The sequence below is a fragment of the Beta vulgaris genome, chromosome 3, assembly GCF_026745355.1.
Source record: "Beta vulgaris subsp. vulgaris cultivar EL10 chromosome 3, EL10.2, whole genome shotgun sequence".
NCBI lineage: Eukaryota > Viridiplantae > Streptophyta > Magnoliopsida > Caryophyllales > Amaranthaceae > Beta > Beta vulgaris.
Window position 1 is genome coordinate 17,413,210 of NC_079204.1, and position 27,222 is coordinate 17,440,431.

The 27,222-nt window shown below is 36.7% G+C and overlaps 2 protein-coding genes across 2 annotated transcripts; one reads left to right on the plus strand and one right to left on the minus strand.

Annotated features, from left to right (window-relative positions):
* Positions 1 to 2,621: 2,621 nt before the first annotated feature.
* LOC130590767 (uncharacterized) lies at positions 2,622 to 3,712 on the minus strand. The gene is made up of 2 exons (XM_057393314.1): positions 3,379 to 3,712; positions 2,622 to 3,277 (listed from the first exon to the last, which is right to left on the minus strand). The coding sequence occupies exons 1-2, from the start codon at positions 3,710 to 3,712 to the stop codon at positions 2,622 to 2,624; spliced, it is 990 nt and encodes a 329-aa protein (XP_057249297.1).
* A 15,022-nt stretch (positions 3,713 to 18,734) lies between these two features.
* LOC104889037 (germin-like protein subfamily 1 member 17) lies at positions 18,735 to 20,229 on the plus strand. The gene is made up of 2 exons (XM_010674176.3): positions 18,735 to 18,934; positions 19,528 to 20,229. The coding sequence occupies exons 1-2, from the start codon at positions 18,811 to 18,813 to the stop codon at positions 20,076 to 20,078; spliced, it is 675 nt and encodes a 224-aa protein (XP_010672478.2). The 5' UTR covers positions 18,735 to 18,810; the 3' UTR covers positions 20,079 to 20,229.
* Positions 20,230 to 27,222: the final 6,993 nt, after the last annotated feature.

Genomic DNA, 27,222 nt, shown 5'->3' on the forward strand with positions numbered 1-27,222 from the left:
CTCAGGTCGAAAGCGTCTTGAGGCTGCTTCTTTGATGAAACCCCTTTCTTTATGGCTAAACGATGACTACCACTCTTGGATCTAACCCGGGCATCTCTTTATAGCTCCATGCAAAGACATCCTATACTCCATGAGTAGCTCAAGATACGCCTTTTCTTCTTCGTGGGTGAGCAATGCACTGACAAAAATTGGTCGTGGCTCATCTGGAGTGCCAAGACTCAACTCTTTTAGATCATCGACTGTGGACTGACCTCCATCTTCGAGTGTTTTCGGGGCCTCGGCCGTTTCCACTTCCTCATCTTGGCCTTCAGCTTCACAAACCGTGACATGATTGCAGGAGGCGGCCGTTTCTTCATCTGACCCTTCATTTTGGACAATAGGAGCTTTTGATTTGTGAGAACTATGGTGTGGCCTCGCACAGTAAGAGACTTGCCCATTTTTACCTCTAAAGTTGAGAAACGCTTCATTCGAGATGGTATGGTACTTCTGACCTCCTTCTCCAATTTGAATTCACCTTCCACCTTTACTACATCCTTCCGTCGCCATTGTTGTTTGGAATTAACTTTGCTTTTTCCAATTCGACTGAAGACATATTTCTTGCACTGCGTGTCTTTTCCCAGTCTGTTGAAGACGCTTTTTTAGATGAATATGGTGTTGCATCCTTGCGCCTTCCAGCTAACCGTTGAAAGATCGGACTTGACGATGGAGCTTTTCTCGTCCTTCAAGCCTGTCAAACACCGAAATTGTGGTTGAATCGAAGCAGGTTTAATCCTGTCAAAGACAGATTCCATCTTGATGGCAAAGTATTTTCTCCTTCACTTTCCTCCAATTCTTCAACTGCAATGTATTGTGTTGCTTGTATTGGTCTTCGTCGTGCTGTTATTCTAACCGGCTTAGATTCCGTGAATCCCAGGCCAACCTTCTTCACAAAAACACGCTCTCCTTGCTTCTGGAGATTTTGCTGAGTCTTGCTGAGGCCATAAGCTTTAGCTTCTATGACCTTCCCCATAGGCTCTGGATTAGAGAAATCGTATCCAGAGTTCTCCATAAGCTTATACGCAACCGGATCAAAACCTTCTTTTCTCGCGCTTGGCGTTTCTGATGATTTCTCGAACCCCGGAAGTGGCACGCTGCTTATTTTTGAGTCGCTTATCCTTTGCACTGGTAAAGTCATTCTTTCAGAAATAACTTGTTTTCTTTCACCCTGCGTTGGTACAGGTTTCGCTTTTGCTTCGTTGCCCCCACATTGTGCAAAAGGAGATTGACCTTTCTTACGCCTCGACATTGGAATATAGCGCAGCACTGGCGCCGTTGAGGTAGATTTGGCTACATCTTCTTTCAAAGAGACCTTCTCATCCTTGTTTTCATCAATCTCTATGATCTCTGCCACTGCAAGTTTCTTCGAATGAAACTCCGCCTTGATTGGCTCTTGCTTGACAATGACACTCTTTCCCGAGATGCAATCTCTACGGCATGACTTATTGAGGCTCCTGCTGCTCAATATAGAACTTTGCATCGGCAAAATGTGACTCAGCTTCAGAGAATGGGTTCACATCTGCACTTACCTTTCTTTCGCCATTTCTGTAGTATTTGAGGCATTGATGTAAGGTTGACGCCACAACGCCATTTTCATGCATCCAGGGCCGTCCTAACAACAAGTTATAAGATGTCTTCGAGTCAATCACATGGAAGACTGTGGTTGCCATCATCTCCCCTATAGACAAATCAACTCTGATCATCCCCATGGCTCGTTGACCTCCTAAATTAAATCCTTGTATCATCAAGCGGCTTTCTGACAAATCCTCCCTGGTGATCTTCAATTTCTCCATAGTAGCCTTAGGCATGATATTGACCGCGGACCTCCTCAATAAGAATCGGTTGATCCTTTGCTTTCGAATATACCCACAAACAAAGAGTGGTCTGTTATGGGGTTTTGACCCCAACATAAGATCAGCATCTGTGAATGCCAAGGCTGCGCTGCATGCCGCACAGGATCAGGATGTTGTCATAAATTCCTTGCTCAATATTTTCCTTAGATGTATAATGAGTAGGATTTTCTATGGCGCGTGCAAGAGCAAATCGCATTTCTTCTGGGAGGGAAAGAGCTTGTCGCCATCCCATACGTGAAGGAACTGTTTCCAACAATGCAAGAATTTTGGCGTCTCTTACAGGATCATTACCATGATTGAGATTTTCTTTGGGAAGATGGCTTTGTCCACCTTGCTCCTTTCCTTCTCTCCGCACGTCACAGGTCACCATATTGACTGAAACTTCTTCGAAGTATTCTTCAGGAAAGAATTCGTCTAAGGTGATGGGCATTCGTGCCTCCTGTTCAAGAAGATCAATAGGTAAGACATTATATTTCCTAGTTGGTTTTGTCTCCTTCTTCACCTTAGAGCGTCTGGGATGTTTCTTCTTTTGATGTCGTTTTCTTTGTCGAAGAGGTTTGCTTTGGCGTCACCTTCTTTTTCTGCTTCCTTCTTGTGACTAAAGTCCAGCCTTCTTCTTCTTCATGAGGCATGGGAGCCAAATCCGAATACTCGTGATGCAATGTGCACAGCAAATCCACCACTTCCACCATGACTGGCTCCAGGCTTCCAACTGAATGAGTCTTATTTGCTTCACTTGGTCGTTGATGGGAAGGCTTCCAAAATAACTGAAGCATGATTTGATTCCACCGTATCATCAAGATCTAGAACAATCTTCCCGTCATTGGCAAGTTGCATGATCTTCTCCTTCAGTGTGATGCACTTCTCGATAGGATGACTTACCAAACGGTGGTAACGACAGTAGTTCGGATCAGATGTTCTCCCCGCCTCCTCCGGTCGCTTGGAATCGGGCAATTCTATAATTCTCTTCTCGAGCAGATCCTCCAACATTCCTGCTAAGTCAGAATCTGGGAAGGGATACTTCTTAGCCTGCAATTCTTTCAACGTGAGTCTATCTTTCTTACCATTCTTAACAAATGACCCTTTCTTTTGTTCATCTTTTGGTTTTGCAGATATCTTCACCGGAGCAGACGTAGTGGTGACTGCAAAAGACTCCTTTGCAGAACTCTTGAAAGGCTTGTCATTCTTCTTGAAGTCCTTCTTCTCCTTCTTGTACTCTGAAGAACTTCCTTCACGGTTGGCGATAGTAAGCTCCATATCATGGGCCCTTGTTGCCAATTCCTGGAAAGATTTTGGTTTGATACCCTGCAAAATGTACAAAAGATCCCATTTCATACCTTGAATGCACATCTCCACAGCAGAAGTTTCTGACAGGCGATCCTTGCACTCTAGACTCAGAGCACGCCATTGTTCATGAACTGCACTCTAGGCTCGTCCTTCCATTGTTGCGTCTTGGTTAACTCTGTCATGCTTACTATGCGACGCGTACTGTAAAATCTGTTCATGAACTCTTCCTCCATCTGGTCCCAACTGCTGATGGATTCTGGTGAAAGATCTGTGTACCAATCGAAGGCGATTCCCTTAAGGGAACGAACAAATTGCTTAACAAGCAAATCTCCTGTGGTCCCAGCATTGTTGCAAGTCTCCACAAAATGTGCTATATGCTGCTTAGGGTTTCCCTTGCCATCAAATTGTTGAAATTTTGGAGGTTGATAGCTACTTGGCATTTTCATCTTGTCAATCCGCTTGGTATATGGCTTTACGTAACGATAATTGCCATGAGAATCTCCAACCAATTGCATTTTGAGCGCACTGGCTATCATATCCTGGATTTTTTGAACACTTACTGCATCACCATCCGGCTTTTCACCCTTCGAGCTATGTTTGGATCCAGGCTTTGATGCTGTCGGCATCCGAATCACTTTCACTAGGGCGTTTTCCAAGCTTCTTCTGCAAGGCAGCAATCTGGGCGTCTTTTTCTTCTCCATCCTTCATCATCCTTTGTATGAGATTCTTCATCTCGACCAATTGTTCTTCAATTGTTTTGGCTTCATGTACCATGACAGTAGCAACGTCGGGCTCTTGCATTGCTTTGAACAGATGCAGAATTGACGGATGTGATGAGGAGGAGAAACCACTGTTACAATCATCATCATCGTCGGGCACGTTCCTTGGTTCAAATAGGGGATTCGAGGAGAACCCTTCGAGTAGAGCATCATCTGAATCTGACTTCTCATGTGTGAAAGGGTTTGCATTGAATACAGCAACTTCACGCGCTCCAAGGAAAAATGGCGCCATGGATGATTCCGAAGTGGATGAAAGACTTGGTTTAGTGCGCAATTTGGTAGGTATAGATGCCGCGCGCAAGTTGGAAGCAGCACTCCTGATAGCAGCCTTCTTCGTACCCCTAGTATGGAAACCAAGGGTTACATCATCAATAAAATCACCCAGAGTCATGGATTTTCGCTGGAATTGATCAGGATTCTCCACATCAGGATGAGAGATGTATTCTTCTTTGGTGCCATTGCTTGGAAAAGATTTGAACTTTGTTTGGAGAAAGAGATGAGTAGAGATGTCCCACCGAGCGTGCCAAAAATTTGTAAACACAAATTTTAGATGTCTGCAAAATGGAATCAAAATATGTGAACAAATTATAATTTTAATTAAAATAAATATTATGAGTACAATCTCTAAATTAAATATCCACTGATTCGATCTCCACGAATGATTTGGCTTTTCTTGAATGAGGGCCTCCGGCTTGATCTCCTTCAAGTATGTTTTTTTTTTAGAATAGAACGGCTTTGATGCTTGTTGTTCGTCTTCTAAATTGGATGATTTGATTTGATTTGAATGCGTGGAGTGGGAGAGTTTCTGAACTCTGGAGCAGCTTTCTCTCTCTTTTTTAGTCTTCTCCCTTTTTTTTTTTTTGTTCCCCTGACAAATGAGGAGGAGCTCTCTATTTATAGAGTTAGAAGAACCCTAGGTTTCCACTTGACCTGCCTCTTGGGCCTCACAAACATAAAAGTCCAACTTTCATTTAATGAGTCCAAAACTCAATAATAAATGATTTAATTAATATAGACCACGTTTAATGGTGAGCCCAAATTAATTAATTTAGAAGATCATTTATTAATAAAAGTCAACATTTGACTTTAATGTGTGACGTGGCATATAATAAAAATTTTATGCCTACACCATCCTTTGCTCATTTTCATCAACATCTTCCAACACATGACAAGTTTCCACATAAGCATTCCAAACTACATCATTTTCATCCAAATCAATTAACTCACTATTATGTTTGTCACTTTCATCAACATTAATAACTTCAGTGGGAAGATCTGCATGCTCTATGAAAAGATTAATCATCCTACACTTCTCCAATAAACTTAAGTACATGCCAAAAGTTGTACTATCATTGTCCAAGAATCTAACACCAAGCTTTAGTTCCTTAAATGGATCACAATAGTGTAACTTAATCACATTCTTATGTCCTAGAGAGTTGATCAGGGACCTAAGATAATTAACATCTAGATCAGGTGGTAAATCATTTATAATCTTCACCTCACCCCCCTTCATATGCCAAATCTGGTTTACGCACCCATTTTCCACCATGATGGACCACAATGCACATACTTATTTCCATGTTTTCAGTCCACAAAACTACAAATTAACAAATGAGCTGAACAAAAGAAGTAATAAATTAACACAATATGAGATTTCCAATAAAGTCATTCCATTCAAATAGAAGTTAGATTACATATCAATTCACTTAGTCTTAGAAATGGATTCTTACAATTACAAAAGGAATCCATTTCCATCATCAAGTGTAAGTTCAATTCATTCAGAATTCAACATTACCTACACTAAATCAGGGCTATCTATCACCAAAAAACAACAAGAAGCCCTATACTAGCAACCCAAACCCCTGCTACAACAACCAAATTACCCAAAAAAAAAACCTAAATGTACTAATTGCAAGCAGGGGACTTGAACCAATCACTCATAATCACCAAAAACATCACCATCATAATCAGCCAACTAATCATACAAATAAGCAGAATTGTTGTGAATAATGTCCCAGCATATCCAATTGCGAAAGGAGTTAGCCCAAGCTGCAGCCCTATATCCACCACTTCCAATTCCACATGTCCCTCCAATCCTTACATACAAGTGAGACTACCCCCTTGTCATGTCTGTTCAACTTTGAGAACACATGCATAGTCATTATCTCAGTCATGAACAACACTGGGTGAGGGGCTTCAGTTTCTTCAGCCATTTTTTCCTTTAAAAAATAAAATCTAAAGTTAAATAATGACTACATAAAAATAAACCTAATACCCTTTGTTGTAGTTACTTCATTTCATAACAAAGTTCAAACAAACCCTAAGTGTTCATCATAATTTATAGCAGATACACATACAAAACAAAATAAAACCACCACAAAAAGTATAATCCAAACAAAAAAAACAACAAACATGAACAAAAAAAAAAATCAGAATTTTGATTTTCCAAATTTTCAACATCCAAAACCCCTCCAACTGACCCAACAAAAACACTGAATTTCGCTAAAAAAGACAAAAAATAGAGAGTTTAGATGATTACCACAAAGATATAAGCAATTTTAAGCCGAATTTTTTGGAGATGAAGCGTCTTCTTCTAAGCCCTTTTTTTCGCCTTTGAGAGAGATGAAAGAGAGTTCAAGGTTTCTGGAACACGGGAGTGGAAGATGGAATGGCGCCAAGTACAGGTAATCCCCTTTTTTTAGCCCCTTGCACTCGTCGTTTTGACGGCTTTGTTGTCTCTAAACTGACAAAAATTTTTTTGGGAAAAACAACAAATGATAGCTTTTGGGGTTTTCATATTTATTAAATTGTCAACTGGGCCACAAGTTAACCAAGGTTAACGTTTATGCTCAAAACTCCGTTTTGGGTACCAAACGGTGCAAAAAAAAAGGACAGGTCCCAAACGGTGAAAAAAATCAAACTTGAGGTCCTTATTGTTTGCTTAACTCCATATTTGGCTATTAATATTTGTAATTAAGTATTAGTTAGTAAAAAATTCATAGAAATTTGATATTATTAGAGTACTTATTGAGAGTAATCAAATAAGAGCTTACACGAAGATTTTATGTAATTTTAAGTAGTGTCAAGATTCCAAGTAGGAAAATCATTAAAGAATGGAGGAAGTAATAACAATGATTACTGTTAAAATTCTAATTTATGAAAAAGTTAGATTAGATTGGGAAAGATAAGTTATGATCAAAGCAGGAAACATTATTTATACTCCCTCCATTCCACAATATAGTGTTTATATTGCTTTTTGGGTGTCCCAGAATATTGTGCCTAAATATTGTGCCTATTATTTTTTTTATCAATTTATTTGGACTATATTATCCTCAATTTTTTTTTAGTAAGCAACAAAAGTATATTGAATAAAAAAAAAGGGCAAACAAATTAAAGGGAGCTAGAATGAACTAGCAACCACACAACAAACTGGACATGCCCAACTTTTTACAAACCCATCAATCCAAGCTTTATCACTATCTTTGATTTTAGAGCTTAAAATCCGTACAATCTTATTCTTCACCATATACTTAATGTTTGTAATTGGTTTATTTATATTGTAATCACCTTATCCCAATATGCAGAATTTCGGTTTTTCTAAACCATATACTTCCTCCGTTTTTTTATAGATGCTACATTTCCCTTAAATGGAAATGTCATAATAGATGCTACATACCATAAATGGATTCCTTTTCACCATTAAAATCTTAAAATACTATTAAAAAGTTGGTGGTCCCCCACCTTCTCTTTTAAAACACTCATACTTTTTCCTTAACAAATGGTTTTTTATTCAAAAAGTGGTGGTCCCTACTTTCTCTCTCTACCTTTCTTAAAAACCCCCACTTTCTCTATGTAGCAAGAATAAAAACACGGAGGAAGTATACAGTAGCAGCAATGGCAACCAAAGCCACCATTCTTCTAAACTTTGTCCCTTTCTAACGATCTGAAGACATCTACACAGTCGTAGCTGGGTTCTTCTTCCCCATCTAAATGCCAAGCCAACTTAGAACTCTTGTAATACATTGTTCACTAAGCACACACTGAAACATCAGGTGCTTAGTTGTTTCAGTATGCTGTTAACATATTATGTAGGAGTCATCCACACACAAGTTCATATTCTTCAATCTCAGCCTGGTTTTCAGTCTGTCTTGCATAGCAAGTCACATTATTATCCTATGCTTGAGTTGAGTATATCTGCTCCAAACAAATCTACTTCATTGAGTCTGTCAGTCCACTCCCATCAGGCGTCTTGTATTGCTTTTTAATGCTGAAATGCCCATCATTCATCCACTGTTCAATGTGAAATTTCACAATCATTTCATTTTTATCTTGGCATCTATATTTCCATGCCCAACTAGCATTATCCAAGGCTGCATATTAACCCCATTGTACATCACCAGTATAGACCTCACTCACCCACTTAACTTATAGGTTGTGTTTTTCTGAGCAACTGTCCATGCTAACTTACTAACTGTAACAATGTTTCGTTTCCAAGTGTCTGTGAATCTTATACCACCTTCAGCTTTTGAATGGTATAAGTTCTCCCAGGCTACAGCACCAACCATACTCTCAGTATGCTTACTAGTCCAAAAAAAGCATCTACAAATTAAATTTACTTATTTAAGAACACTTAATGAAATATGAATTGCTCGATAAATTGCAATAATTTCCGCTAAGTTTATTTAAATTGGTGGGATTGGACATGAAAAGAGGCACATGAAATCGCCTTTATGATTCCTTAAAACACCCCCAATTGGAGACAAGTTTTGCCTTGGGCTAACCGAGGCATCTACATTCCATTTGATGGAATTGTTTGATGGAGGAGACCACAACGCCATCGAGCTTGTATTACATTCATGGGAAGAGATGCTAGAACCATCAGACCAGAGAAGACATTTTGAATGTAATACAAGCTCGGTGGCGTTGTGGTCCCCTCCATCAAACAAGGTCTTGCATTTGTTCAATGGAACATGAGGTGTTGTTGAAGACTCACACATTACGCTCTTTCCAAATAGTCAAGACAATAACAAAGAAGTTGGTTCAACATAGTTTCTTGAAATACTTACCATTGCATCGAAAGTCCATTGCTCGAATGCATCACAAATACTGTAGGGGAAGGCCCATTTCAAGCTCCAAGTGTTTAGCCACCAAAACTAGATTTGTTGTGTTATAGAGCAGTGAAGAAACAATTGATCACAACTCTCTAAATGAGAATGACACAAATAAAAATTTGCCTCATTGAGAGGGGTATAATACCAATACTCCTCAATTTTGCTTATGTAATACTTTCTCGATCATAAACTTCCACATTTTCTTTAATATATGTTTGTTTCAAATACATAATGCTATACATACTTTAGTTTATTTTATTTGGTAATAAAAAAAGCTATTATTGATGGTAACACTTTATTATTTAAAATTCTACGTACATCATGATATTATTAATAAAAAAAATTGCGTGCATAAGAGAGGAGACAACCCCAGAGAAGATAAACAAAAAAAGAATACAAACTACGAAACAGAAAAAGGAACTCATAAAAGAAAAACAAAGTTAAACTACTACAACTAAAAGAAACTAGCTAGAAGGCACATTGGACATATCTGGTACCATCAAAACCAAGCCACACCACCCCAAGTCCTCCAATAAAACAACATGAAGATCCTTAGAGATCACCTCAATCAACATTAACCCCGAATCTGATCGAGCACCAAGGTTATCCCACTGGCCAGTCAGCAACCGGATTAGCTTCTTTGTAACAATGGTAAAGTTCTACTTTCCATCTATGACGGAGGAGAAAAGACTAGCACTTGCGCGTATATATTATGAATGCAAGGAGAGTTGACGGTAACCTCGCTCATCCATCAACAAGCATACTACCACCGAGTCCATCGAAACTTGTATATTTATGTGCCCTCCATCCCAAGCTATAATTACACCTTTCATCACCGCAAGAAGTTTCGCTCTAGTGCACTTAAAATCCCACAATTCATTACAAATACTTCGTGGATTTCGCCTCTGTGATGTCTAATCAAACTGTCAGCGTCATCACGTCCCGGATTACCTTTAGTTAAACCATCTGTATTGAGGCTCACCCAACCTTCTTGAGGGTACTTCCTTCGAATAAAAACTTCCTATCTTAGACCTCTTGAGTCTGGTACCTATGAATTTCTCCTTAAAGCTTGGGTAATAAGGCCAACATAAGCAACGATGAAATCACTTGATCAATAGGAATGTTTGGATTTCTATTGGAACTTCTCTCATTCCTCCATCTCCATAGCCATCAGCAAGCTACTGAAGAAACTCGTGGCCATGTATTCCCCATATTCGCTCTATCTTTGGCAATATTTGAAAAAAATCCAATCTCTCAGTCGCATATTATGGGAGATAGCAGAAGTAGGTACTCCTAATTTTTGCTAAAGTATACTCGTAACTGGACAAGCTCTAAGAACATGTTTTGTGTTTTCCTCTATAGCTCCACACACCATAAAACAAGGGTCATATGTTAACTTACGAATGAAGCGATCTCCATTTGTCATTAGTCTAAACTGAATTGCTAATTAACCATAAAAAGAAATAAATTCTTTGAAGTGTAGGTATTTTTCATGAATCTCTCCAGCCCATCACAGTATCTGCAACTACTTCCTCTTCATATTCTATAATTTTGATAGTTGAATGTAAAGTGAAGCCATCAGACGTAGATCCATTCTAGAAAATTTGATATTCTGCATCTTCATTTTCCTCTAATTCATGAGCTGCAATTTCATAAGAGCCTGTACTAAAAGAAATTCTGCAAATAAATCAATTTCCCATCCTATATTAGGATCCCACATCCCCTAAACTATCATATTTTGGATATTTTGATAAGAGGCTTTCTTATTGCAATTGCCAGAAGAGGTTTGCTGGTACCCTATGGTGCCAAAAGAACATTTTCATTCCATTCCCAACTACCATATTAATACCTTTCTGAACTACGTCAATACTTATCATAACACCATTCTATGCATTTGAGGCGTTAACTTTCTCCTTGACATACCAATATCACATCCATAGCCACAATACTTAGCACGAAGCACACGAGACTCATGCGGTTTAGCTAAAACACGCCAGTCTAGTTTGGCTAAAAAGTAGGGATGACAATCAGGTCGGGTTAGGTTCAGGTTGACCTATTTATGTAAATAGGTCAGTAAGCATAAACCTGAACCCGATCTGTTATATAACGAGTCAGAAAATTGAACCTGTACCCGGCCTGAAAATAAGTGGGTTGACCTGAACTCGATCCGTTTGACCTAATTATTTTACTGAATTTAATTTTGAGTCAAGAACATATTACTAAAACAAGTAGAAAAATAATATTAAACAGAAAAAATGCAACAAAAAACTAAGAACAACCAATTAAGAATAATTGACAAAGCAAACCAAAAATAACAAATGAAACAATGAGAAAGAACCAGAAACAAAAACAAGAACAATTCAAAATGAAAAAGGGATGAAGATACTAAAGACTGTAATTCATAAATCCAACACAAAGAAATGTCAAAAAACTTAAGATCTAGGCATAAATAATTCAAAAGAAACAAACAAACTAATTAATTCATACATCAGTATTCACAAACGAATCCATGAACTTGGATTTTCACTAGAATACGACTCCTTAAGAATCGTCCCCGACTCCCAGCTTCGAGAACAATGTACTGAGAGAGCGAGAGAAAGTGGAGTGGAGAGAGACTGAGAGAGCGGCGCTAGAGAGTAAATTGTGGAGTGGAGAGACAGAGTCAGAGAACATTAGGGTTTGAACGCACAATTTTGGGGAAAGAAATATGGGGTTAGGGATTATAATTTTTTACTTATCTCGGTTGGCTTGCTGGTATGCTTGTAGTTAGTCCATACGGTTAAAATTGGGCCTGGCCCAGATCTCACATATTCTGAAATCTAAATTAAATCAAATCTAAAATCATTACTCAAAATTAAATATAAAGTATGTAATATCTTAAACAAGTTAGGCGGGTTAGTTTCGGGTTTTGATTTCCAATCCAAACCTAACCCAATTAATTTCAGGTCAGGTTCGAGTTGACCCAATTACTTAAATAGGTTGGAATTTTTTTGCAAAACCCATTTATTTCGGGTTAGGTTTGGGTCGGGTTGTCGGGTTGGGTCAGCTTTTTCCAGCCCTATTATAAACAGCTCAACGACTTAACTAGTTAATTCTCATATGTGTAAATAAGTTCCTTCTACTAAACGCTATTTTTGTTACGTAAGTTGTTGTAATTAATAGTTAGTTAGTTGTAGCTGTAAGTATAAATAGCTCAACTAAATTCTTTCTCTCTCTTAATTCATCCTTCTGTATTAAGAAATATTAAATAAATTCTCTCTAACATTCCCTCAATCTTTTTCTCTGAATTTTGAATATCTCAGCATTTTACATGGTATCAGAGCTAGATCTGATCCTAGGTCAGCAATAATTCAGATAATCATAATCTTCTTCACTGAAATCTACAAGATTTTCTCTGAAAGTTCAAGCAGGGAGAATTTGAATTCTTCAATCTTCTGAAGGTGTTGTTATTCTTGAATTTCTCTCTTAATATGTTCTTATTTCTTTCTAAAAGTTGACTTCCATGTTTGAATCTGAATTTTTCTCATTCATGTTGAACAACTGAATTAGTTGTTGTTACTCTAAAGAAAGTGTTAATTTATTCTACATTTCTTTTCTGCCTTTTTTCTTCAGAAATTTTTTGATTTCTTCATCTCTGATTTACAAATTTCTGATTGTACATTATTACCTGAAATCTGAAATTGATTGAATATTAGTTTAATCATTCATCAAAATGCCTGAATCAGAACCTACTCCAATTTCTCTTAATAAAAATCCTTCTAGCATTTACTATATTCATCCATCAGATTCAAATTCTACTCAAATTGTTTCAGTTAGATTTAATGAAAAGTAGGATACAATGACTAGAAAAGAACAATATTGATCTCATAATCTGCTAAAAATAAGCTAAATAATAAGCTAAAAAATGTTGATGGAAGTTGGGAGATTTCTGTTATAATAACTTCTTCTAATTACACTGCTTGGCAAAGGTGTAATGAGTTAGTCATTTCCTAGTGTTAATTTTCAAGTTATATGAAATGGGCCTAGGTAACCCAATAAGGAGGAGGAGAGTATAGCCCACTTACAAGTTAGGAGGTTCCATCCTAAAACCGATTGGTGATAGGAGGAGTAACTCTTCATCTTATAAAGTGGTTTATTCTCTCATCTTTCTCCAATGTGGGACACTCACAAGTGGAATTTCAATGGGTTTCAACACATCCCCTCACTTGTGAGTGTCCTTAGAAATTCAGAGCTAATTGGAAAGGTCAGAGCAATAATCCTTCTTAGGGGCTGGACATCCTATCGAGGTAAATCCTTATCCAGAAGTGATCAAATACCCATTTTAGACGAGTCCTGCAACCCGGGCTCTGATACCATGTTAATTTTTAGATTATATGAAAATGGGTCTGGCTGACCCAATAAGGAGGAGGAGAGTTTAGCCCATTTACAAGTTAGGAGGTTACATCCTAAAACCAATTGGTGATAGGAGGAGTAACTCCGCATCTTATAAATTGAAAGTCCACTTGTGAGAGTTCCACATTGGAGAAAAAGGAGAGAATAAACCACTTTATAAGATTAGGAGTTACTCCTCCTATCACCAATTGATTTTAGTATGGAACCTCCTTTGGGCTTATAAAGTGGATCAAATCTCTCCTCCTCCTTGTTTGGGTCACCCAGGCCCGTTTCTTATTGTTTCTAAATTTAACACCTAGCTATTGGCTAATCTTGATAATACAATCCAGAAAAGTATAGTGTTCTTTGGCACTGCTACAGAGATATGGAAGCATTTAGAAGATCGTTTTGGTTATTCTTCTATGGCACAAGTCTACTCACTTGAATAGAAACTCTCTAAAGTGCAATAAGGAAATTTCAATGTCTGTATTTTACACACAGATTAAAACTATATGGGATGAGATAAATCATGCTAGTTTATTACCATATTCTACATGTAACAAACATACATGTAATCTTACAAAGAGAATTCTGACTAGAGAGAAGGAACAAAGACTTCTACAATTTAATTATGATGAAGTTGAATGAAAAAATTCAACAATAAAGGGAAATATCCTCATGACACAACCTCAACCTCAAGTTGCTCAAGCCTTTAGAATTTTTGCTCAGGCGGAGAGACACAATTCACACAAAGAAGTTGCACAACATTCTGTATCTATTGAATCTTTGGCATTTGCAGCTAACAAGTCCAGAGGTTATTCTCAGCAAGGTTATGGCAATTCTAGTTCTAGTAACTTTTCATTTCAGAATAATTTTTCCTACAAGTCTATTTCTGAAAACAAAAGACCTAGTTCAAATTAATACTGCACTAATTGCACGATACCAGGCCAGAGCATAGAGAGATGCTTCAAGATTCACAAATATCCAACTGGTTTTAAAGGATTCAAAGATAAGAAAGTAGCTGCTGCTTCTACTCCTTCTCAATCTACATATCAGTACTCTTAGGATATCAAGCCAAAATCTAATATCATTGAACAATATAATCATCTTCTCTCGTTGCTTCATAATCAGTCTGCCGACAACAATGATCCCAAAAGTACTCATGATACATCAATTGATGCATTATTAACAGGTACTTAATGTCTTCTTACTTCTTCTAGTAATGAATGGCTGCTAGATAGTGGTGCATCTGATTATATATAAATATATATGCACTAATCTATCCTAGTTTCATGAATATAAGACACTTCAAGGGCCTAATACTATCACTATACCTGATGGAAGGCGAACTCCAGTTGCTCATATAGATTCAGTATCCTTCAATGATCATGTAGTGCTTCATGTGCCACACTTTGCTTTCAAGCTTATCTATGTGCAACAGTTATGCAAGGATTGACAATGTTAACTTTCTTTCACTCATGATGAGTGTTTTGTTTAGGGCCTTTTTGATATGAATGTGAATGTACTACAAAGTAACTCACGAATTGGGTCTTGATTCACTCTCAAACACAAAGTAATTAAGTAATCAATCTTAAATCTCAAACACAAAGTAATTGATTCAAGGTTTGGAAATCACAAAGAAGTCCGAAAATTTTCACAAAGAAAATTAAAACTTTAATCTCATAAATCTCTCTATATCTCTATTATTAATGGTCGAAAATCCCATATATATAGTACAAGATTTCCTAAACCTATTATGACTAGTAAATCTTAAAGATAACAACTAATAAACTTATCTATCTTTATCTTAAGGATAAAGACAAATAATAACCTATACTTATCACACGCCTATTCCTAATATAATTAGTAAAATAAGACTCCTACTTAGACTCAATGATAAGGAATTAGACTCCTAAGTATAATAGGATTCCTTTATCACTTAAATACTTAATTAAAATAAAACTCCTAATTTACATAGAATCCTAACAGAACTAGAACTCTATATAACGATTTCTCTTTCATATCAAACTCCCCTTCTTGAAAAAAACTTGTCCTCAAGTTTTGTCTTATCCAAGCAATCATCCATGCGCGAAATCCATGATCCATTAAAACAAGATCACGACTGGAAAACAATAGGAGAGTACACGAGATTGTGTGACTTGGATTACCAATATTTATCGTAGGACAACAAAAATTCGTTTGTATAGCGACATATGGTGGTACCCAACACGTCTTTGGCGCCTTGGGCGTACCTGGGGTATCAATAGGTGTACATGGGGCAGCAACGATCAGACCTTTAGTGGTGGTAAAAACCAAAGGTGCAATTGGTAAATCTTCTTGAATGTCAAAGGATGGATCTTGGGGAGTGGGACAATTCAAAGATTCAAGCTGTAAGGTAAGTTGAGCCGAAGAAGGAACTATAGGAACCGAATCCTCCATAGGTACCTTCTCTTCTTCAAGCAATTGTGCAAAGAACAAGGCATATTCTTCCTTAGATACGTATTCTTCATTGGGGCTTTGATGTATCTTTATTGTTTCTTCATGTTGTTTCTCTTGAAGTTGAACCAAATCATTCAAATCTTGAAGTGTCTCCATGAGTGTAGCCAAGTTTTCTTTTTCCTTTTTTTTGCCTCTCAAGTTCCTTTTTTCTTGCTTCGGTTCTTTGGACATGCCTTCGAATAACCAATTCATTTTCATAAATGCCTATTTCCGTCTTTGTTAGCTTAGAATAAGTCAAGAGATCTACTAAAATATCAATAGACTCTTCAAGACTAAGTTTATTGATGGCTTTAATAGTTCTATACCAATCATCCATAATTTTGTGTCAAAATAGTCCATCAAAAACTGTCCAGAATACCCATGCAATTTAAAGATCGAAAATTCAAGAAATATAACTCCAAATTCAATGAAATTTTGTGAGGATCTATTACTATATGTTTTTAGCACTCGATCAAAATTTCACTCAAAAACTCCAAGTATATCAACCACAACGACCAATTTATCCCAACCGTTCCAGATTCAATCGAAAACAGACCAATGAACAAAAACCGTCCCGAAACTATACGAATCAATCTTCAATTCCCACGAAATTTTAGGAAAGTAAACTAGACATGTAGTAGTCCAGTTTAGGCTTAAGAATAACCCAAAAATTCGTTTCCAACTAGGAGAACGAAAAAAACAAAACGCACCTGGAAACTGTTTGAATCTGGACGAACAAACTGCAATTTTTTTTGAATGTGAATGTGAATGTACTTTAGTCGAGTTTTACGAAAATCTAAGAATCTTGAAAGAAAGACTGGATCATTAGGGTTTTCTTTAAGTATTAAGGATAGAACAATTCGATCAAACACAGAGTAACTCAAGAATTGGGTCTTGATTCACTCTCAAACACAAAGTAATTAAGTAATCAATCTTAAATCTCAAACACAAAGTAATTGATTCAAGGTTTGGAAATCACAAAGAAGTCCGAAAATTTTCACAAAGAAAATTAAAACTTTAATCTCATAAATCTCTCTATATCTTAGTATTAATGGTCGAAAATCCCATATATATAGTACAAGATTTCCTAAACCTATTATGACTAGTAAATCTTAAAGATAACAACTAATAAACTTATCTATCTTTATCTTAAGGATAAAGACAAATAATAACCTATACTTATCACACGCCTATTCCTAATATAATTAGTAAAATAAGACTCCTACTTAGACTTAATGATAAGGAATTAGACTCCTAAGTATAATAGAATTCCTTTATCACTTAAATACTTAATTAAAATAAAACTCCTAATTTACATAGAATCCTAACAGAACTAGAACTCTATATAACGACTTCTCTTTCATATCACTTTTTTAGACAGGGCCATCCATGCTTCTTAATAAAATGAAGTCATGACTCTGTCACATAGCCTCTGAAGCTCCCTCTGATGTATCTACTGGTTCTACAACCTACTTTACTATTGTACATGAAAATTCATGTCTTTCAGCTTTTGATAAAGCTAAGCTTTGGCATCTTAGGCTAAGGCACTTGCCTTTTAGCAGAATAAAGCTACTTCTTCCTGATTGTGATGTCAATGACTATTTACATGATGTAAAACATATGCCAAGTTTTTCCTATGGCAAGACTTCCTAGGAATTCTTTTCCTCATAGTACAATAAAGACTTCTAAACCTTTTGAAATGTTGCATAATATTGATGTTTGGGGACCATACAAGGTCAAAACTCATACTAATTGTACTCAATTTCTCACTATAGTAGATTATTTGATAAGGTTTACTTGGGTGCATTTGATAAAGTTAAAGACTGATGTTGTATCTATTTTAGATGCTTTCGTCTCCTATATTGGGACATAATTCTCCATTGAAGTCTTGTGTATAAGGTCAGATAATGCTAAGGAGTCAGGGGAAGGAGCTATGAACGATGTTTATATGAATAGCAGTATTATATATTCATTACACTAGTTGCTTAGATACTCCACAACAAAATGTAGTAATAGAGCGCAAAAATTTGGCACCTACTAGTACTAGAGACTGCCAGGGCATTATCTTCTCACTCCAAAGTTCTAGCTCAGTTTTGAGGTGATTGTGTAGTTTATGCTGCATATTTGATCAATATGATGCCCTTGTCCAGTATACAACATATTACTCATGAAAAGTTGTTCAAACAACCTCCTTCTTTGGATCATTTGAAGACTTAAGGGTGTTTGGTTTATTCTTTAACTTGAAAGATTCATAGAAACAAATTTGATCCAAGAGCATCACCAAACAATTTTCTTGACTATTCAGTTACACAGAAAAATTACAAGGTGTGGAATTTGTCCACAAACAAGTTGCTTGTTACAAGAGCTATGATTTTCTATGGAAAGCATTTTCCTTAGCATATTCAGACACATTCTTCCAAAGAAAAGTCAAAGGAGACACAGACAAACATAGATGAGTATGTACTCTTCCAAAGAGAAGTCAAAGGAGATACAGTGAAGTACTAAGAAGTTTAGCTCTAAATATTGAAGTGTTAGTGGTTTCTGACTTTGTCTTAAGTTGTAATGGTGTTTGGAGATATGTGACTTCGTTCTTATGACTAATTCGTTCTTATGACCAACTATTTACAGATTTAATCACCTGCTACTTTTTTTATTTTTTGTTTGACGTATAATCACCTCTCACCTGCTACTTGACTAACTACCCTCTGCCCTCAGGCCTCATCTGGTGAAGTCGAGAATTATGGAAAAATTTTCAGGATTAGTGACCAATTCCAAGTCTCTACAGTTTCAGTGTGTCCAGCTATAAAAGGGGAGATGTACGATGATTGTATCGTAAATTGTGCCTAAAACTCTTGTATGCATTGAGTGTGTAGTAAGGCTATAAATAAGAAAAAGATGGGATCCTCTTACTTGCTCGCCTACCTTCTTATTCAGGCCCTAACGTCCTATTTGGCCTACGCCACTGATCCTAATCAGCTGCAAGATTTCTGCGTTGCGATAGATGAGCCAAATAATGCATGTATGTCGTTTCTTATCATCATCAATCTAAAAAGATTGTTATTTGCATTTTTCTTCTACTCTTTCTCCTAAGTAAATGCAAAAAATTTGCTCTCGCATTATGGATAAGGTAATTGATCACATTATTTTGAGAAATATATATATACAGAATAAAGTTCAATTGATATAAGAATATGAGAGTATTCGTAAAGTAATTCATTTCAGTAAAAATATAATCCTTTCTTAGGTATTTCATAGTAACCATTTTCCCGAAGAATGTAATGCTTTTGAAAAAATTGGTCACAGAAGGGAGAAAATTCTTACAATTTAGCCAATATGAATTGCATAATGGTTAAAAAAGGATTACTATATAAGAATTGTTCTCAAAGACCGAGAGACAAGAACCCAACCTTATATATATAACATATGTTATGTAAAATATTATTGGATTAGACTTATCATATTATGATTTCTAATAGATAATTACTAATAATATGATCAAAGTTGCGTGTTGTGAAGCCTGAAAATATATATAAGTTTCCATATATTCTGCAGGCATATAGAAAGTATAATTTTTTGTTAGTTATTGTTTAACCTTCATTGTTGAACATGCAGTGTTTGTGAATGGGAGGTTCTGTAAGAATCCAATGGCCGTCAAAGTCGAGGATTTCCATTTTCAAGGGCTAGACAGGCCAGGAAACACACACAACCAGGTAGGCTCTAATGTGACACGAGTGACAACAGACAACCTTCCCGGGCTCAACACCCTCGGCTTATCATTGGCTAGGATCGATGTTGCACCTTACGGCGTAAATACTCCCCACCATCACCCTCGCGCCACTGAGGTCCTCACAGTTCTTGAAGGAACCTTTTACGCCGGTTTTGTAACCTCAAATCTCCCAAATGGTGAAAACAAGTTATTTGCCAAGGTGCTTAACAAAGGAGATGTCTTCATTTTTCCTCAAGGTCTCATTCACTTTGAGTCCAATATTGGTAAGACTCCTGCTGTTGCACTTTCAGCATTTACCAGCCAAAATCCTGGTGTTGTCACCACTGCTGCTGCTATATTCGGGGCTGAGCCACCTATTTCAGTCGACGTTCTAACTAGGGCATTCCAGCTTGATGCTAATATTGTAAGGAACCTTCAGTCACGCACTTTTGGATAAGGCTCTGATTCGAGAATTTGAAATATTTGCTTCGTAAAAAATAATGACCAAGTGATTTGGTCTTGGTTTAAAATGTGTTGCTTGACTTTTATATGATTGTATTGTATTCTTGTTGTTGATTAAAAGATATAAAAGAGAATTACTAGTTCAATTTTACGAGCAATAATGATGTTTTTTTTTTTTTAAAAAAAAAGGAGTAATAACAGTGAGTTTCTATTCAACCTAATTGTAGTGTTTCCCATGCTCCAAACTACTCGTGTTTGAAAAGTCTATTGTTAGGAACTTCACTTAAAAACAACAGGAACACATGGATGCTAATGCAACCTCTACTTAATGGTAACTTAATAAAGTTTTTAAAATACCCCTTTGTATAATAGATAATCTACATCTCCTAATTCTAATCTTTGTTAACTTTAATAATCATGTCTCCTAATTCTCAAAAACGCTCTCTCGCAATTATAACGTCAGTGATATGAACGATACGATTAGAAAAGTAAGATTATCTTCTAGCACCAGATTCGGAAGAACTAACCTCTTTGTCTTTATTGGAGCCTATATCTATAAAACTAATGATATCAACTTCAATAATTTTTGCTTGATAATGAAAACGTTAATCTTGTCAACTTAAATACCATCAATAAGGGTCTGTTCTGCCCTGTTTATTTTCAGTTCAGTTCAGCTCAGCTCCAATTAGTTCAGTTTAGTTTAGCTCAGTTCAGCTCCATTCTTTTATAATTATTTTGTCAAATATTATTATTATGTTGGTATAATTTATTTTACTAATTACTCTTATTATTATTTTTATTACTATTATTATTATTATTTATTTTTATATCATTACTATTAAGTATTATTATTATTATTGTTGTTGTTGTTGTTGTTGTTGTTGTTGTTGTTGTTGTTGTTTCTATATATTATTTGTTTATTAGCTTTACTTATTATTATTACTATTATTATTAGGAGGAACATGGTTTAGGTCAAAGCACAAATAAACCCACGTTTTTTAGCCCATAAACCAATCAAATCGCATGAAGATAGTTTATGATGTAATTTTCGTGGTCCAACCCGCCCAATCATTATTTTTATTACTAAATATTATTATATTATTAAATCTACTCCCTCCATTTCCTAAAGATCTTCCTTGTTACTGTTCTTACAGATACCAAGAAGGATCCATTTGTGTGGGGTATGGGGTGGGTAAAGTAGGAGAGAGAAAGTGGTTAAGATAAATAAGCAAATAAAAAAGAGTTAAAGTAGCAGAGACAAAGGAAGTAAAATTGAATTAATAATGTAATGATGGACCATATGATAGGGACATGAGAGGGTAAAAAGAGAAAAAATCCAAATAAGGGATAAAGTAAAAGAGGGAAGATCTTTTGGAAACGCACTTAAACGGAAGAGGGCGGATCTTTAGGAAACCGAGGGAGTAAATTTTTTTTTTTTTTTGGTAAGTAAGTATTATATTGCCACCAAAGAAAACATGTACACACTTCATCCTTCAAGAACTGCACAACCCACAAGCCTCAAAAAAGCCTATCTACACATTATAGACTCTCAATCCAGTTACAATCCCTATCACTCCATTTCTTTGAATTACAAAAAAGAATTCTATGTTTAACTATACACTTTGTATTAGTAATAACATGATCAATTCTTCGAACTTTTTGCTGCCAATAAGCTTCATTTCGCACCAGCCATATCTGGTATACTACTGCAGCTATGACAGTGTACAATACTTTCCTTCTTACTTTAGTGCCTTTGTAGCTTCTTCTGGCCCAAGCTACCCATTGCTGTAAAGTTCTTGGCCTACATGGCACACCAATCCAATCCAGATGTGCAGAGAGGATATGCTTTCTAAACTCACACCCAAAAAACAAATGATCATGTGTTTCCCCTGCATTTCCACATAAACAGCATGTATTGTCTAGATTAATGCCATGTAAGAACAGTGTATCTTTTGTTTTCAGCCTGCCTTGGATTCCTAACCATAAAATAAATTTGTGTTTAGGTAAATTCATCCTATTCCAAACACCTGATGCCCAGATGACTTCCCTATTGCTCTCTAGCATATCAGTGTACACTTTCTTGATGGAATATACCGGATTCATGCTCCAATTGGCCATGTCCAACTGATGGAGGTCATTTTTAACCTTGCATAGGTACTTTATAACCCAACTTGCACCTGGTGGAGCTTGGAAATCCCACCAGTTTCTCCCCTTCACATAGATACTATGTACCAATTTCACCCGTAAGTCATCTTTCTGGCATCCTATGTGCCACACTAGCTTCCCAACAGCAGCCTTGTTCCAGATGGTTATGTTTCTAAAGCCTAAACCTCCCACTTTCTTATTTCTACAAAGATCTTCTCATTTGATGTTCCCCACTTTGCCTCCTATGGCTGCATGCACCAGACCAAAGATAATGCCTACATATGGTATTTATCTTCCTTATCACTAGATCAGGGAGAAGGAAAATTTGTGCCCAATATATATGGACACTCATCAGCACTGAGTTTATCAGTTGGGCTCTGCCAGCATAAGATAAGCTCCTTGTACTCCAAGATCTTATTCTACTTGTCATTTTGTCGATAAGTAGATCATAATCAGCAACATTTAGCTTTTTAGGGCTAATAGGTACCCCAAGATACCTAAAAGGAAGATGCTCTCTCTTAAAACCTGAGAATTGTTCAATCCTTTCAATCTCACTTTCCTCCATAGCAGTGCAATATAAAGGAGACTTCTGTCTATTAGCTTGCAAGCCTGTTGTTTTTCAGAGAAGAGCTTGAGGCCTTGTAGAAGAAGATGAGATGATTTTGCTTCCCCTTTACAGAACATTAACAAATAATCATTCTGCAAAGCTCAAATGATTAAGCTTCAAGCTCCTACATCCAGTAAAAAATTTGAACTCATCCAATTCACTGATATATGAGAGAATCCTTGTTAAGTAGTCCATACAAAGGACAAAAATCAGAGGTGACATGGGGTCTCCCTACCTGAGACCCCTCTTTGCAGCAAAAAAACCCTCAGTACTGCCATTTATCATCAAAGTGAACTTGGGAGTTGTGATGCACTCCATGATACATTTCACTAAGTGATTAGGAAAATGTAAAGCCTCAAGTAGATCTTGTATAAAACTCCATTCCACATAATCATAGGCTTTCCTCAAGTCAACTTTCATTAATAACCCCTTGACTTGATTATGACTCTTTCCAAACCTTTTCACTAAGTCTTGGCATAACAAAATATTGCTGATAATGCTCTTACCAGTGATGAATGCCCCTAGTGTTTGTGATGCAATATCAGGAAGCACTTTATTCAATCTGGAACAAATCAACTTGGTGATTGTCTTGTACATAATAGAGCAACAGGCTATGGGCCTGAAATCACCTACTGATGCTGGACAACTTGTCTTAGGAATCAATGTTATAGTAGTAACATTAATCTCCTTCAATAGCCTGCCACTTCTAAAGAAGTCCTGAATAGCATCCACCACATCAGACCCTACTATATCCTAAGTTTTCTTAAAAAAACAGCTTGAGTATCCATCTAGCCCTGGTAACTTGTTATCAGGTATAGAAAACAAAGCCTGTTTAATATCATCAGCACTGAACACCAGAGACAAGACTTGCTGTTGAGCATCATCAAGTATGTTCCCCTTAGCTATTATAGCATTCTCCACCTTCCTAACCCTTCCTTCATTGCCCAATAAGCCCTGGTAAAACCCTAGAAAAGCATTTGCCACCTCAGTTGAGTTCTCAGCCCAATCCCCATTCTCTTTCTTTATAGTGTTTATTCTATTATGGATCCTCCTAAGCTTCACACTTTGAAGAAAATATCTTGTATTATCATCACCCTAATTTAGACATTTAATTTTGGCTTTTTGACTTAGGAAGAGAGAGTAGTTCCTGTGAGCCACTGCATAGGCCTCCCTAGCTTCTTTCTCCTGGGCTCTAAGACTCATATCACCTGGATTCCTATGCAAATCAACCTGTGCTTCAATCATTTTGGTGTACTTGTCAACATTTTGCACTGATACATCACCAAACTGGGAAGCATTCAGCCCTTTTAGCTCTTTTTTCAGCAACTTTAATTTTCCCACTACCTTGTACATCTTTGTTCCAAAGATATTGCATTGCCATCCTTGTCTATTAATCTCCTGAAACTGATCATCTTGACACCACATATTAAAGAACCTGAAGGGCTTTTTCCTTGATTCATTCACAAAAGACCTAATTACCAGAGGGTAGTGATCAAATTCTCCTTCTGGTAATATAGTAACTTCTGTGTGTTGCCATTCTGTGATCCAGCCATCATTGCCCAGACCCTATCCAGCTTACAGAACACTCTATCATTTCCTTCCTGCTTGTTATTCCAAGTGAAAAACTGCCCACTCACTTTCACTTCCATCATCTTGCAATCTACCATACAAGCCTTCATATCTTCTATTTCTCTAGCTCTCACAGGTTGACCAAGCCTGTCCTTAATACTCATTAGGGCATTAAAATCACCCAGAATGAGCCAGGGATCATCATTATTAGCTAGCTGCCTTAAGTCTCTCCACATCTCTTCTCTGCCCTTCTTCTCATTAAAACCATAAATGAAGGTACATTTGAACTTCCTTCCCCCATTCACCACCTCTACTGCTATGCGTATGCGTTGGCTAGTACATTTTAGGATATTTACATGGAAAGCACTAGGTTGCCACCCTAAAAAAATTCTCCCATTACCATGCCAGTGATTGTTTGTGGTTATACACTGTCCAGGACACACGCACATTAAGATAAAAGTCTCCTAAGGCAGGAGCTTTTATCTTTGTTTCAAGGAAACTAAACAACTTAATGTTATGAGACATCAGAAACTGCCTCACTTCACCTTGTTTCCTCCTGTTGTTTAGTCCCATCACATTCCAGCTAACTATGTTATCCATCTATGGTAGGGGGCTCCTCCTCCCCCCCCCCCACACCATGTTCCTCCTCTTTTTGATCAACCTCCAAATCTACACTTTCCCCACCCTTATCAGTTTCCTCCAAAACTGCAAAAGACTTTGCAATTGTAATCTGTTGTTGTGCATCCTTAGCCTTCACATTCTTTGTTGTCATCTTTTGGAACCCATCAGCCTCCACCTTATTGTTTTTTTTCACCCATTGCTTCATAGTACCCGGCTGTTTTTGGGTCTTACAATCCTTCATTACATGGCCTATGCCTTTACACTTCTCACATTGCACAGGCTTCCACTCATACCTCACAGTCTGTGTCATTATCATTCCTTTCTCATTCTCAAATGTTATACAATCAGGGAAATCCTGATTCATCCTGGCCTCCAACATGACCCTTGCAAATTGTAGCCTATCCTTCTTACTTGTTGCCTGATCTAGTTTGATTGGCTTCCCTATTCCAGCTACTAACTTGAACAGACATTTTTCCCCCAATACTTCAGATCAAGGGATGGCAACTGAATCCACATTGGCACATTTTAACATCTTCCTTTTGAACATTCAAATCAGCACTCTATTTCTTGACAATACGAGGTTTTCCCAATCAAATAATTGAAAACCATCATCCAATACAGCATCCCTATGTGTAATTTCATGAAATCGAGCTATAAAAAGCCCCTTCCGAACAGCCACAATCTTATCCACCCCCTTCTTGGCCCAAATTCTCCTCAAGAATCCCTCCATAACCGGAAATGGCGGATTGGCCCCCATCACATAGCAAATTAGGGACGAATTCCAGTAATCAATTTCTTCCTGAACATCTTCTAATTCAATTTTAATGGCAGGTTCATTAATAATTGAATCATTCGTTTTCATATTCTCAAATTCCGTCGACAAATTACGAGATTGAAGATTACCTTCTGCTATGGAATCCAGTCTAGTCTGTGTCTTCTTCATGATCGTTAACCATTTTGACAACTTCGCTTTCTCCTTTGACTGATTTTGGAGCTCCTCTAATGATCTCTTAGGTGATAACGGTTCATCCATGGCAGGGCTCGATATCACCATTGATGCAATGCCATGGAGTTCAGCCACTGATTTGTTGTTTTTGTCCTAAACTTGGGCTTATGGGACCTTTCTGCTTCTGTTTCTTACCAGAATCACCATTAGATTGCTTCGATTTCACTTTTGATTTCCCTGCCATGGCTACGGCGCATGATAAGAAAGGGTGTTCTTATCGTGCACCGAGAGAAAAAAGAAGGCGCCAAAAGAAGTTTTTTTTCAAGTTATATGTTATTTGTTACGAGGGAGTAATTATTAAAATAGTAGTATTAATTTACTTCTTAGATATTATTCTTATTATATATCATCATCAAGTATTAATATATTAATACAAATAATATAATATCATTATTATTAATTATCATTATTATCATTAATTATTATTATTATTATTATTATTAATTTATGATTATTCATATTATTTATTTATAACTATCATTTAAAAATATCCAAAATACTATTATTATTATTCATTATAATTACTTATCATTATAACAATTATTTAATATTCATATTATTATTGTTTAAATATTATTTATATATTTATTACATTCAATTTAATTTAATTCAATACAATTCAATTCAGTTCAGTTCAGTTCAGCTCCAATCAGTTCAGTTCAGTTCAACTCCAATCACTTCAGTTCAGCTCAAATCAGTTCAATTCAGTTCAGTTCAATTCAGTTGTTTTATACCGAAGAGAACAGTCCCTAAGTACCAGTTCCCCCATCATAGACAAATTTGAAAACCTCCAATAATCTTATCAACTGCATGTACTCAAACTTTGAAGGGGACCTACCATTAACATCAATTAAGCACCCTAGATCAGAGGCAAAACCATCCACCTTCCCAACTAAAAATAGCCTATCTAAATGAACCCTTTCCTCAAGGGAGTGCTGGGACTAAATAAGACAGATGACTTATCAAAGTTGGTAATTGATACAGGAGTAGATGATGCGCAATTACTTACCTTAGAGTCTGTTCTCCCGAGCTTATTTTCAGTTCAGTTCATTTCAGTTCAGCTCTAATTCAATTTAGTTCAGTTGCAATCAGTTTAGTTCAGTTTAATTCAATAATTTAGTTTAGTCTAGTTCATTTATTTTATGCCGAAGAGAACAAACCCTTACAATAAAAGTGTCTCACTTGGAGCTA

What these genes read in the sequence shown, in the direction of transcription:
- LOC104889037 (XM_010674176.3), top strand. Translation starts at nt 18,811, where the DNA reads ATGGGATCCTCTTACTTGCTCGCCTACCTTCTTATTCAGGCCCTAACG. An exon ending in AGATGAGCCAAATAATGCAT is followed by an intron (nt 18,935 to 19,527) that starts GTATGTCGTTTC and finishes TTGAACATGCAG; the next exon opens with TGTTTGTGAATGGGAGGTTC.
- LOC130590767 (XM_057393314.1), bottom strand. Translation starts at nt 3,712, where the DNA reads ATGATAGCCAGTGCGCTCAAAATGCAATTGGTTGGAGATTCTCATGGC. An exon ending in GTTCATGAACAGATTTTACA is followed by an intron (nt 3,278 to 3,378) that starts GTACGCGTCGCA and finishes CTCTGAGTCTAG; the next exon opens with AGTGCAAGGATCGCCTGTCA.